This window comes from Mesoplodon mirus, assembly GCF_964341445.2.
Source record: "Mesoplodon mirus genome assembly, chromosome: 6".
Classification (NCBI taxonomy): Eukaryota; Metazoa; Chordata; class Mammalia; order Artiodactyla; family Ziphiidae; genus Mesoplodon; species Mesoplodon mirus.
The window spans coordinates 27,186,649-27,200,418 of NC_138982.1; the positions used below are offsets into that span (position 1 = coordinate 27,186,649).

Below are 13,770 nucleotides of genomic sequence, written 5' to 3' on the forward strand. Positions count from 1 at the left end.
GGAAGCAGCAGTGGACACTAGTGACAAAAGCCCCTTCCATCAGAAAGCTTGTATAACCTAGAGTTGGATTTCTCACCATAAAATCAAAGAGCTGGACTAAGGTCCTTCCAGGCTTAAAATTCCATGAAACAATAAGCCAAATCTCAAATTCCTTAAAATATAATATAGGAACACATAAGAATATGAAATAAAATAGAACACCAGGCAAATCAGTTCATAACTTGCCTCTGATACAATTAATCTAGGAGTATTAATTCTTCCTTACAAAAGTAGATATATTATAGAGAAGTGACATTATGAAACATTTTTTAAAGGTTAACTTTGGTTTGGTCAGATGCAAAATATTTGAACCCTCTCTAGTTGTAAGTACAATAGCATGCCTGTCAAGGACAAAAAGGGGAAAATATAATTTCAAGGAAATTAACAATGATGAGAAAGGAAGATCTATTTTATTCCTTGGGGAGATGAATCTGTTCTGTACATCTAATGTTAGTCAGAACATAAAGAACAATATGTTCTCTAATCAAGTTTTATGTGTGTGATGATTTTTTTGATTCAAGGTAATTGGACCAGAAAAGGTAAAGCATATTATTAGTGGACAAATTACATAGTAAAAACTAAATTAGCCTAGACTCTCAGCTGCTTCATTACAAAATTAGGTAGGGAAGGTCATAATTATTTAATTTGTGTCCAAATCTCAGCTGGAGAATGTTCCAAATGAACAAATGATCGAAGTAATTTTAGGGGAAGGGAAAGTCCTTGTAGCCAAGCTTAAAAACCCAATATTGACAGACAAAATTAGCATACTACCTTCCTGACCATATCCCTAGAGGTGTTTGGACAGGAAATCTAATTCTATAAAGATAAATGTTCTGTTATTTTTTTATCATAACTGAGTAAACCATATCAATTCCTTGACATGCTATGATCATAGGCTGTCCTTCCTGACACGTCCCTCAAATTTGTTGACATCAGATGATTGATTGCTTCTGCTGGTTAATATGGGTACTGAGCTATGATAGAAAATAGATACACAATATTAAACTCACAAAACTGGGTTTATTCTTCCATTAAAATCATAAATCATGGATCCTGAAAGAGCCTTTCAAGTTACATAGTGAGTTTTCTCATGTTGCAGATGAGGAAACTGAGGCCCAGACAGGTGAACAAAATTACTGCAAATCTCACAGTTGGCAGGTGTGGGAGCCATGATGAAAGGAGAGATCCATCGCCCCCCAGCCCGATGTTCTTCCCATCATTTTATTTTGCCAATAGTTAGCTCTCTTTGTGAGCTAACTTCCAGCTTACAAGCCCCCATACATGACACTGACCCATATCACCAGGACCAAGAGTAGGCGTGGTAGGGGGCAATGCAGATGAAGTTCAGGGGGTTGGCTTCTTTTTTCTTGGAAAACAAATATCTCTGCCTATTTATGGGAAGAAAAACATCAGCTAGTTTGTCAGTCTGCAGCAGGACTGGTATGTTGGAAATGAAACACAAAGCTTTCCTCCTCTAACTAAATTTCACAGCGTGCTTAAGCTGAATTTCCCCATCTGGAGACTCTCAGACTAGACAAGCCTTACAAATTAATATGTGTGTATAGGTCTGGGGCCTGAAGGAAATGAGGTCAGGTCCGAAAAGGAATCAGGTGGCTGGCCACAAATCAGAACTTTAACATGGATTCACAACAAAGGGAGGAGATCTAATGCTGTAATTCACTGAAGAGCATTAGGACCATGCTAGGGTCCGGGATGAGGAAGCCAGAGAACAAAGTTATAAAGAGGGAAAGGATACTGAAGGACAGAAAATGTTTTCATCCAAGTACAATCCAGACTTTGATCCTCCTTTTAATCAAATCTTCTCTTTCCCCATCCCCTTTTCTCTCTCTCTCTCTCTCTCTCTCTCTCTCTCACATACACACACACACACACTTCATGTTCTCTTTATGCAGGATATTTGTGCTCTCATTCTACAGTCTTATTTCTCTCTATACTTTGTTTCTGAGAATGGAGGTCTACATCAAGGCATAGAAAAAGTGCTTTGATAAGGAAGATAAAACAATTCAGGATGCATTAGTTTCTTTGTGTACCTCAAGGACAAAACTGAGATGTGTAGGAGCATTTCTAAGAACGTAGACAGGAGACTCACTCCCTTGAACCTGCTTTCTTAAGGTCCCCAGCTCATTCTCCAAAGATGTCCTTTAAGGCTTTGTACATGCCCTATGGTGAGAGAGTGGCATTGAATAAGAGTCCACCCAGGGATGTTCCAAATGCACTCTGCCATTAAAGTGCTGGTATAAGAAGTTAGAGCATTTTTTCCCTTGAGAATCTCTATGGCTTTATACCTGGGCAAAGGTCCGAGCTTATTTCAAAAGTCCAAGATTGATTTTTGGAGGAGAAGATAAGTGAAGGATTTTCTAGCTAACCAAGAAACATATTCCCTGATTAAATGTCAGATTAAGAAGAAAAAATACCCTACATAAGGTACTATGACAATTCTCTAAAAAGAAAGACTGTGAGAACGCAGATATTTTAGGATAGAGGGTTATAGCCTTCAGAATTTTCATTTTTTTAGAAAGTTCTTGTGGTTGATATAAGTTTAAAAATGTGTTCATGTGCAGAACATTTCAGATTCATTTATGCAGAATTATGTAACACTTGAAACAACTCCCTTAAATTCCCATGGATTATGCGGACACAAAACTTTACAAATTATATTTGTAAATATCCTTTCTTTTGTATCATCACAAGTTCTCAAAGTATACTAAATGTGGAAGTCAGTATGATAGTGCTGTCTCTCTTTTTTTTTTAAAGGAGAAAATAGTAGAGATATCCTTTTTATTATTCACTTGCCACCTCAAATACAAGTGATCATTTTCTTATGATTTAAAAATATTGTAATGACTGGTCCGTTCCCCATGATTTACTGTTACTAACCCTCCATCGGATATGCCAAGATAAGATCACACGTTACTTATCTAAACACTTCTACAGACGCGCTGGGCATTTTTAAAAGTTCACCCATTGAGAACTTAACCCAATTCTCTTTGAAAAAAAAATGCAAGTTTGTTCCAGAAAACTTTCTCAAAAGAAATCACTTGTACCATGGACCCTCTCCACACACACCCCAAAAAAGATGAGACAAATCGACAGTCAGAAGACATATATTTATAGCCTCATCTTTCACCTCCTCCAAATTCTAGACAATCTTCTCTTTTTCACTTAAAAATGGAAAATGCGACAAACGTAAGCCCTTACCAACTTCCCACTTCAGAAGGCTGTTGTCTTCCCTCTCCATTTTTCCAATGACATACCAGATACACGCCATCCAGTGTGCAAGAAGGGCAAACATGGACATGAGCAAAGTCAGGACAATTGTGCTGTGTTGGGAATAACGGTCCAACTTCTGAAGGAGACGCAGAAGACGCAACAGCCGGACGGTCTTCAGGAGATGCACGAGAGACACCTGTGGGGGAAAACAGAGCTGCGCAGTTTGGCTCACGGAGTCATTATAATCCACAACAGTCGCTTCAGCTACAGCCACTCTAGGAAGTTCTTGAAATTAAGTATAATTGGGATTCCAACGCTGTGACCATTTTATGACCATTTCTATGTCGTTTCCTGATATATTATATCGGAAGTTGATAAGATAAAAGATGATAAGGCAATTTAATTTCTTCGAGTTAATACTTATCTTCCTTAATTAAGATGTACCTTTTTTTCTCTACCTATGTGACTGAAGATAATTTTATATATTCTGATATACAACTGAAACACATTATGGGATTGGGATTGAATAGAAGATGCCTTCACCCCTTTCTTTTAATTTCTTTCAATTCCACTTCCCCTTCTCCATGTAAGGGAGCTGCGTTATAACAAAACTTTGTATAGACTGAAGTAAAACCCTGTAAAGTGGTAGCAAAAGTAAATTAGGTTTCTTATTTTTAAATAGTGAGACCTAAAAACTTGAGTAAGATCTGCTCACAAATACCAGTAGCACCTCCTGCCTCATGTGCTTAGCTATCGTCCTTCTAACATTATCAATAGACAAAGAAAACATTTGCCTGGAACACATACATTCTGTGCTTTCTGTTAAACAAACATGCTTAGGGAACCAAAATCAAATGGAACAAAATTTTGGAAAATCCTTTTAGATTCTGCCTCTGTTATGAACTAGAACAACAGACTTGTAGTTAAGGAGTTAGTTTCTTGACTTCAGGGCTCAACTGAAAAATGTGCACCATTGGTGTCCACCAGAAAGGTCAATGTCACTATTACAACACATGTGGTGCACTAATATACACTCTTTTTAATACCTTCCAAGAGAAAAGAAAAGTTAAATAAAACATTAACTCATATGCAAATAGAATCTGACAAGTTCCTTGACCTATTCTAATTTGGGGGGTGAACCATAAATAGAGGGTAAGGAAGCGGTTTGTATGACTACACCTAAGAATAATTTTTCCATTACAGGCAGAATCATAAACAAGGTCAGCATCTTTTGAGAGTCTGCCTTTATAATTATCTGGAGTCAACTGACTTCTAATTTCTCCCTCCTCCAGCCATCTTCCCTTATCTCCAAGAAAAATGTACCTAGAGCAGTGCCTGACACATAGGAAGTGCTCAGTAAATTTGTGTTAAATGAGTGAATGGATAAGCTCTTATGTGAAGATGCAAAACACTCCAGGCTCACTATAATAATAGATATTCAATAAAAGTGTCTTCCACTGTAATCTTGTGAATTATTATATACTGAAATACAAAAACATCATAAGGATGGGAATTCCCTGGTGGTCCAGTGGTTAGGACTCCATGCTTCCATAGCAGGAGGCCTGGGTCCGGTCCCTGGTCAGGCAACTAAGATCCTGCAAGGTGTGGTGTGGTCAAAAACAAAACAAAACAAAACAAAACAAACCCCATAAGGTCAATTGAGGAAGTTGCCAGGTAGCTGTGGTCTTTTATTCCTTTTTGTGGGTCTTCTGGGTAGAGTTTTACTTTCTTCTCCTTCATACTCACGTTCTCACCTATCATTTCTCCAGGTGATTGTAAGTCAGATGCAGTTTCTACTCTGTGGCTTAGAGGAATTACTAAGGGTGAAATTTATTTTATAGGTAGGTGAATTTCATAGATAGATAACAATTTTGTAAGTAAAGTGAATCCTGGAGCAGAGCTCTCAAATGGAGGATACCATCTGCTATGGACTGAATTGTGTCCCTGCAAATTTCATATGTTGAAGCCCTAACCCCCAGTGTGACGGTATTTGAGATGGGGTCTTTGGGAGGTAATTTGGTTTAGATGGGGTCATGAGGGTGGTGTCCTAAAGATGGGGTTAATGCCTCTATAAGAATAGAACAGAGTGCCCTCTCTCTTGTTCACCACCCACCCCAATCTCTCTCTCCCTCTCCTCACTGTATGAGGGCCACATGAGGATGCGGAGAGAAGACAGCCGTCTACAAGCCAGGAAGAGAGCCCTCACCAAGAATCAAATTGGCTGAAAGCTTGATCTTGGACTTCCAGCCATCAGGAGAGTGAGAAATAAATTCCCGTTGTTGAAGCCATCCAGTTTATGGTATTTTCTTATAGCTGCCTGAGTAGACTAACACACCATCTGAATATAGAGTATTGATGCAGGCAAGCTCCCCATTTTCTCTGGCCAGAAAGGGGATGTTTGAAGGAAGAATGTGAGGCTGCCCTTACATGAGAACAATAGTCATTTACAAAAATAAGGGACATGAGCCTGGGAGTCCAGGATGAGGCAGCCCTGATGATTTTGCTGTCACTTAAAAAAATTTGTGTTTATTCCTATCTGAGTCCAAAACCTCCGGCTATAAAATGTGAATTTTGGCTCTTGATGAATGACAGAAGAAAGAGGCATATTTGATTTCAATGGAAATATATCATCTGAAAAAGAGAAAGGACCTTCTTACTCTTGGGATGCTGCTCTGAATTTGTCACTGTTAAGAATTATAAGCACCTTGTAGACAGGTGCAAGACAGTGAATGATGCATTCATCAAAAACCTCTATCAAACTGCAGTTTCCCCTATTGCCAAGTGGACATAACCACCTCCTGGCTATCAACTAGGGAAGAAAAAAGAGAAAGAAAAAAGTTAATTACCGTACTGAGGTCTTTCTAGGTATTAGACACTTGGCAAGGTATTTTATAGAAAAGTTTCCTTTTTAGGCTACTCAGAAACCCTGCAGGAATTTTAATGATTTTAGGCCTACTCTGATGTTAACTTTCCCAAGAAGTCACTCAGATGGTAAGTGATAAAACTTGGATTCATACTTTTGCCTTTTTACTCTAACATAATTTCTATGTCTCGTTCAAAATTTTATCTCTCGTCGTGCCTTTTATCGTGACTTATACACAGTAAGTTTTAATAAGTAAATGTGTGAGCTGCATGTAAAACATTTGCCATCAGCAGTTGTGGGCACAGCCAAAGCTAAAGCATGCAATACATTTTTGATGGTTGCCATGCATTTTTGAATGTCATCTATGGAGGTGCACTAACTGGACCCACTTTAGACCTGGAAAATCAGCCCCTTTGTTATTTTATTTGTTTGTTCCTGCTCTTCTTTTTGTAAGTCTGTGTAGTATAACAGTAGCATAACTTATGAACTTTTCCTTATAACTTATGCTTTCCTGGGAAGTAAATATAATGTTTTGAAAAAGCTTTTCTATTCAAATCGAATATTTCATACTGACTAATATATTGGGAGGAATAACAAATTTATATGCCAAATGTTAAATGATCATATGCTCACCCCTGTGAAAAGCAGAAAAAAAATCACTAATAATAGAGAGAGATGCCTTCCTTCCTTCCTCTTTTTCTTTCTTTCTGATATAGATGTTGATCTATAACTTCAAATCTTTATAAAGGATTTGTGCTGTATTTCACAAGGGAGAACGAAAAAGGGTAGCAGAAGCACAGTGAAAATGTACAAGTATTTTAAATTCATCAAATTATGAGAATTAGCCCTTTTCAAAATTATTTACTTGTGTTAATTTTAGACAATGGAAATTTTAATCATATCTAAACATTTTACTTATTTTTTATTTTATAGACTTTATAGGACATGAGATTATATATATATATATATATATATATATATATATATATATATATATATATATATATATGTTTAAAACTATCCTATTTGTCCAGTGCCCAAAGAGAAACGGAATATAAAAATGATTATTAGTATTTAGTAGCAGAGCAAGTTAATTTACAGCAGTCTATGAAACACCATTTATTTAACAATTCTCCAGGATAATTTGGAAAATTTTTCTTATCATTTTATGAATTATCTGCTTCTTCAGGATAGTTTTTGGCAGTCTTGCAAAAGCCTTGTTTTAACTCATTACACTTTCATTATAGTATACTTATCTAGTCAAATTCAATCTTGAAAAGCACTTTAAAAAGCTCGGATAACAATCCAGTTTAGCACTGATTGATATTATATACTAGATTTTCCCCAGAGCTTTCCCTTCAGTTGAGTTATAAACCTCTTAATGATGTTGACACTCTCAACTTCCCAACTTCAAAAAAAATTGAAAGAAACAGAAAAGAAAAATACTATTATACAGGCAATTAACAAATGCACAAATCTGTACTATATAGTCAGGAGTTTAGTTCAGTCTTCGTTCTGAAGTCAGTAATGATTGTATTTGAAACACTGATCACTTTGTTTAATATTGAAAACTATGTTATTAACTTCTTGATAGAGAATATAATTTCTATGGGGTGAGGTTTGTCAACTGAGTAGGAAATATGTTTAATTTGAACTAATGTCTAGTAAATTTTTGCCTGCTAAAATTGGTTACTCTGGCAGAAAATTGTATTACTGGTCCAAAAATTCTCTTATACCTTCCTAAAAGTCTCTCTATTTATAAGGGAACACTTAATGCTTTTAAGAGTGTCAATCATTAAATAGTAAAAATAGCTATGACTACAAGTGGGCATACTTTCTTTCCTGTAAGAAATCTGAGAATAAAAGTTTTAGATGAAGAAAGAGGAGAAGTTACAAATATCAATAAAAATTCAAGAGGGGGCTTCCTTGGTGGTGCAGTGGTTGAGAGTCCGCCTGCTGATGCAGGGGATACGGGTTCGTGGCCCAGTCCGGGAAGATCCCACGTGCCGCGGAGCGGCTGGGCCCATGAGCCATGGCTGCTAAGCCTGCACATCTGGAGCCTGTGCTCTGCAACGGGAGAGGCCACAACAGTGAGAGGCCCGTGTACCACAAAAAAAAAAAAAAAAAAAAAAATTCAAGAGGATGCTTGGTTTACGTTGGTCATTTTATCATTTAGATTTTTGCTCAATCCAGCATTTTTACAGGGACTTCTAAGAAGTAGTTGAATTCTATTTTAATTTCAACCTATCTTTCTATCTTGATAGGTCTTCTGTTTGTTTTGCCAATGAATAATGAAATATTCAAAAGGTAGCAAGTAAAAGTCATAAAAGTAGAAGAAATCTGAAAACTCTCCACCAAATTCTTGAGGGGAATATCTGGCTCAGTAACATAAAGTAATGCTTCTATTCCTGCAGGTGGTTTCCTTATCAAAGGATTTGTTTAGTGAGTCAATTTGATGATAAATTCAAGCTTTTAATATCCTGGTTCTAGGTATTTACATGATTAGAAATGGGTAATACAAATTTCAGAAAGGAAGTAACTCCTTTAAGTGGAGAATCTGGCCTGCATATCATTGGTGACCATGGCTTCTTTATTAAAAAGGGCACAAAATCCTGGACATACAAATTGCCACAAACATTTAAAACCTGAACATGTGAAAAATAGGCACAGGGGTAAAACCAACCTTCAAGGTTATGTGGAAGGGAGCACTTTACTCACCACTGTGACGTTGAAAGCATACAGGAGATCAAAAGGCAGGGCAGCAATTAAATCAATGATGAACCAGGTTGTGACATAGTGGATGCAAATTGATCTTGCTTCAAAGATAACTTGGCCAGACTTGCTGACATAGGTTGTTCGAAAATTTAAAATAATATCTGCTTGAGAAAAAAGGATAGAGTAAGAGCATTTAGGAGAAAGAGAGAGAGGAGAAGGAAAGAAGGAAAGACAAGCTAAGAAGAGAAGATGGAAGGAAAACAGGCAGGTGGGGGTGGGGAAGGAAGGGAGGAAGAAAACTATATTATATTAGACTAATGGTAACCTCTTAACGTACTTTAGATTGACAATATCCAAAATACTCTTCTTGACAGATCCAGCTCAACTCAACAAACAGGTATTGGAGAAGGGCGAAGAAAGTATTTTTTGATCAGTAATACATTCCAGACTTTGGGCCACACGTTAACATAATTAAAATAAATAATAATAGCAATAACAACAATAGGCAACACTTACTGAATGCTCACTGTGTACCAGACATTGTCCTAAGAACTTAGCTTAGATTGTTTCACTTAAAGAGAACATCTTCCACTGTAGAAGATGATGTTAACATAGCAGACAGTACACAGTAGGCAGTATTAGCAGAGGCAGAAACTAAGTCTCGGTGGGAAAAGTAACTCATCCATGATCATCTTGCCAACAGCGGCAGAGACGATTCTGAACACAAGTATAATTTGCAGTCCATGTTCTTTTTATTTATTTTTTATCCAGTAGTACTCTATTCCGTGTAGAAAAGTTTTACTAATCTCCGTATGTTTATGAAACTGATCCTTGCCCTGAAGGTATTTGTATTCACAAAATACCAGAAGGTTCTTCTTTGGATTTCTAGGTTAAACTCCTCATTCCATTTAAATGGAAGATATAATCATTTTCAACCATTCCTTACATCGTCCTTTTAATATATTTGTATCTTATGTTTATTTTATATTTGTATTTATTTTATATTTATATTATATTTTACTATCTATTTATCAAACTTTTTACAATATATGACATCCTTGTGAGGGCTGGTCAAAGGACAAAGTCATAGACATGTGGACCATCTAGAGTTCAATCCTGCCGCTTAGGAATAAACTTCTGAGTCTGTCACATAGTTCCTGGGTTAAATATCATTAAAGCACTGGAAAAGGTTATCTTTTCTTTAATTTGTTTTAGAGTTGAGTATGACCAAGTTATGGAGAATTTTGGGATGGGTGCATACACGTAAGTGTGATGAAGGCTGATCATTTTCTGCACTGGCAACCCCAACAGAAACATATTTGTCTGTGGGACTTTGTTCTTAGGGAGTGTCGTGATTCAGTGACAAAGATCAAAGGAAGGAATTTGGGAAGGAAGTACCTCAAAGAGAATAGGAATTCAAGGAGCTAGGAAACGAATGCTAAGCTCTGAGTTACATAATTTTTAAATGAATTGGAGTACTCTTTACAGCTAATATAAACCATTGCAAGTACGTGGAATCGTGTCATGTGAGGTTAAGAACTTGTTGGTATCATGATCGTAATGATAACAATAATAAAGATTACAATAATGTGCACTTTATATTTGTAGATCATGTTTACTTTTCACTTCACATCACATATGAAGGAGAATTCTAAGATGCCCCCCCACCTCCAATCCCCTGCCACCACCCTCATTCTCCTCTGATCTCTTCCCCTTGGGTAAGGGTGGATCCCCTGAGCATGATGAGGTATGAAGGTGTGATCACGTTACATCATAGGAGTAAAGACAGATGATCTGCGTGGCCTGCCCTCGTCAGGTGAGCCCTTTAAAGCAGACCTTTCTTCATCTGGTGTTAAGGGATTGGAAAGCAGTGAGGCATGCTCTTCCTGGCCTGGAAGGAAGCAACTGCATATTATGGGGAGGGCCAAATGGCCGGGAACGGCAGGCAGCCTCTAATTGCTGGGAAGACCCCTCACTGACATCTCACGAGAAACGGAGACCTTAGTTCCACAACCATAAAGAAATTTGCTCAACAGCCACATGAGATTGGAAGAGAATCCTGGGCTCCAGGACGGACCACAAGCTGACACCTTGATTTCAACCTTCTGAGACTCTGAGGAGAGACTTCAGCTAAGGTAGATCTGGACTTCTGACCTATAGAAACTATGAGATAATAAACGGGTATTGTTTTAAACTGATGTGTTTGCGGTAATTTGCTATGCAGCAATAAAAAACTAATACAACATTTAGTAAATCATCTGGTTCTCATTATAGCCTGTGAGATGAGATAATACAGGAATTCTGACAAAACAAATTACTATTACATTATTATAGATAACACATATGTTCTTAATACAAACACAGTGCTGTTCTACGACCTTTATAATCATAATCTCATTGACTCCTTACAACAATGTTAAGAGGTAAGTATTTTTATTAATCCCTTTTACAGATGAGAAAACTGAGGCAGAAAAGACATCAAGTGATCTGCCCAGGGTCACACATGATGAACTAAAGCTCAAGATTAAACCCCTCAGCTAGTTAGTGAAAAGAGCAAGACCTGGACTCAAGTCTCTTAAGTTCCAATTCTGTGCTTTTGGCTTTGGTGCCTCAACAGAGACCAGTCACATCTCAGATCTGGAAGCAAGTTCTAGGTGACTCAAAAAGAAAACATTAATTGTTCTAGACTATTGTGAATGACCTAACTTATTAAGATGGTGTTATTAGAAGTCATTTTTGTCAAAAAATAAAAATATTAAAATACTTCCATTGTTAATACTGAGAATATGAAAGGATGAAACTAGTCGATAAGCCACTCACAAAGGATGAACACAATCCCAAGGTGATTTCCACTGCAGAGTAAAAGTGCTATCATGACAAAAAGTACCAATGCATCCTTGAAGTATGGCCACCAAAGGGGGCTGGGAGCTCGGGGGAATGTTGTGAAGTTGTTAGGGTAGGAGGTGACCTTTTCATTCTTTCTCTTTAACTTTCTAGACTCATGTATTTGTGCATTAGCCAAGAAATTTAACAGCTTAGACCAGCAGCTGTTGAAATAAAGCAGTCGATAAATAGTTCATTATCAAATTGAAGGAGTAATTTTGTGTATTTACTATTTGTGTAACTGTGTACTATTGTGTACTATTGTACACAATTGTGTACTATTGTGTACTAATTGTGTACTATTACTATTTGTGTAATTGAGTTAGTAATTTTGTGTATTTACTAACTTTGTGTATTTACTAACCGATCACCAGGTTCTACCACAGATTTTACAGAAAACCCACTGCCACCATCCACATACCTGGGGTGCTCTCCTGAATGGAGGAATGGAAGAAATGATTAATTGGTCTTTGGTTGATTGATACAGTAAACATTTTTAAAACTATGTGGTTGACTAAAGAATAAAATAGAGGTGCAGACTTCTGAACAGAAAAGATATTTTCTTGGATGAGTCATTACAAAATATTAGCTTAGAAAGCTTTTTAAAAAATAATCTGTTACTCAATTGAGTTAATTGGATGAAATGAAGATGTGTTTATTTTTAAGTTTAAAAGGAAGTAATGGTAAGACTTTTAAACACAAAGAATGTTAACAGCAAAAGAATAAAAGCTATCTTTTAAATTTATGGATACAAATATATTTTTGAAGTACTTGAGTACTTTCAGGTTTATTTTCAGGGAAAAAACCTAGATATGTATTATATTCTAAGATTTCTAGGACTATGGTATCATATAAGGACTGTAGGTTTGAGTGAATGATGATTATTATTTTTATTTATTTTTTAACTCTTTTAAAAAATTTTATTGAAGTATAGTTGATTTACAATGTGAGTATTATTTTTATTTATTTATTTCTTTTTAAAAACCTTTTATTCTATATTGGAGTATAGTTGATTAACAATGCTGTGTTAGTTTCAGGGGTAGGGCAAAGTGATTCAGTTATACATATGCATGTAGCTATTCTTTTTCAAGTTCTTTTCCCATTTGGGTTATCACATAATTATTTTTAGATAGCTGATTTTTTTTTAAAACCTAATTTTGTCACACACATAATAATAGACATAGTTCTGTTGTACTGTGATTTACAAAACATATTGTCATGTTTATTAGTTTGTGTTGTTCCCATGCCAACTCTCTCAGGTGTACTATCACTGACATTTTACTAATGACTCAGGAGATTTAAGGAAATTGTTTAAAGTCATGAAGATAGTAAGCAAGAGAGAAACAAGACATCTTTTGACAGGCAATTCCATTTTCTTTCCATTATCTTAAAGATTTACTGCACTTTCAAATATATTTTAGGGGCAATACCAATAGGTTAGAGCAGAGAAATGTATTTCCGATTTTAGCCCTTAGATTCAATTCAGTATTGGCAGCGCCCAGGTAAAAGAATATTATATCAGGGTCACAGAATTGAATGTGGGGGAATGAACTGTCTTTGATTCTGGAAATACGAGGATTAAGCATCTGTCCAGGGAGAACTGAGAAATCACTCTGTGTTCTCTCCACTGATAAAGATGTGGTGGCAATGTAAATGTTCCCTTAACGGAAGGGCAGAAATGGGGAGCACACGTTATTTCAGAGTAAGGGAAACACAGAATAAAATTAGATTGTGATAAGGGAAAAAGGAGCCTCCCAGATCTGGTGTTCCTCATAAAAGAACCACGGGGGCGAAGAGGAGATTCACCAACTATACTGGGTCCAGCTGCTCTTTCCCCTGTAGTTGTCTCACTTCCCATAAAGTTTTACACCTTCAGTGAGTTAACTCAGCGACTCATTCAAATGTTGCAGTAAGAATGTGGTCTCCTCCAGACCCTAACCCTAACCTTCCTAAAAGGCAGCAGTATGGTTTTCATTCTGAGATATCTAGAAAGTATAATGTTTTTCAACTTTAAGTTGAGAAATACATGAAAATTCATT

The 13,770-nt window shown here is 36.6% G+C and overlaps 1 protein-coding gene across 1 annotated transcript in view; it reads right to left on the reverse strand.

The window, feature by feature from the left end:
* Positions 1-13,770, reverse strand: part of KCNH8 (potassium voltage-gated channel subfamily H member 8) — a gene marked incomplete at both ends in the record, with an annotated part of 347,867 nt that overhangs the window by 105,250 nt on the left and 228,847 nt on the right. The window contains 2 exons of the mRNA XM_082624208.1: positions 3,259-3,466; positions 8,852-9,009. Of these exons, the coding sequence (XP_082480334.1) occupies positions 3,259-3,466; positions 8,852-9,009 (366 nt within the window). The remainder of the gene's footprint in view (positions 1-3,258; positions 3,467-8,851; positions 9,010-13,770) is intronic.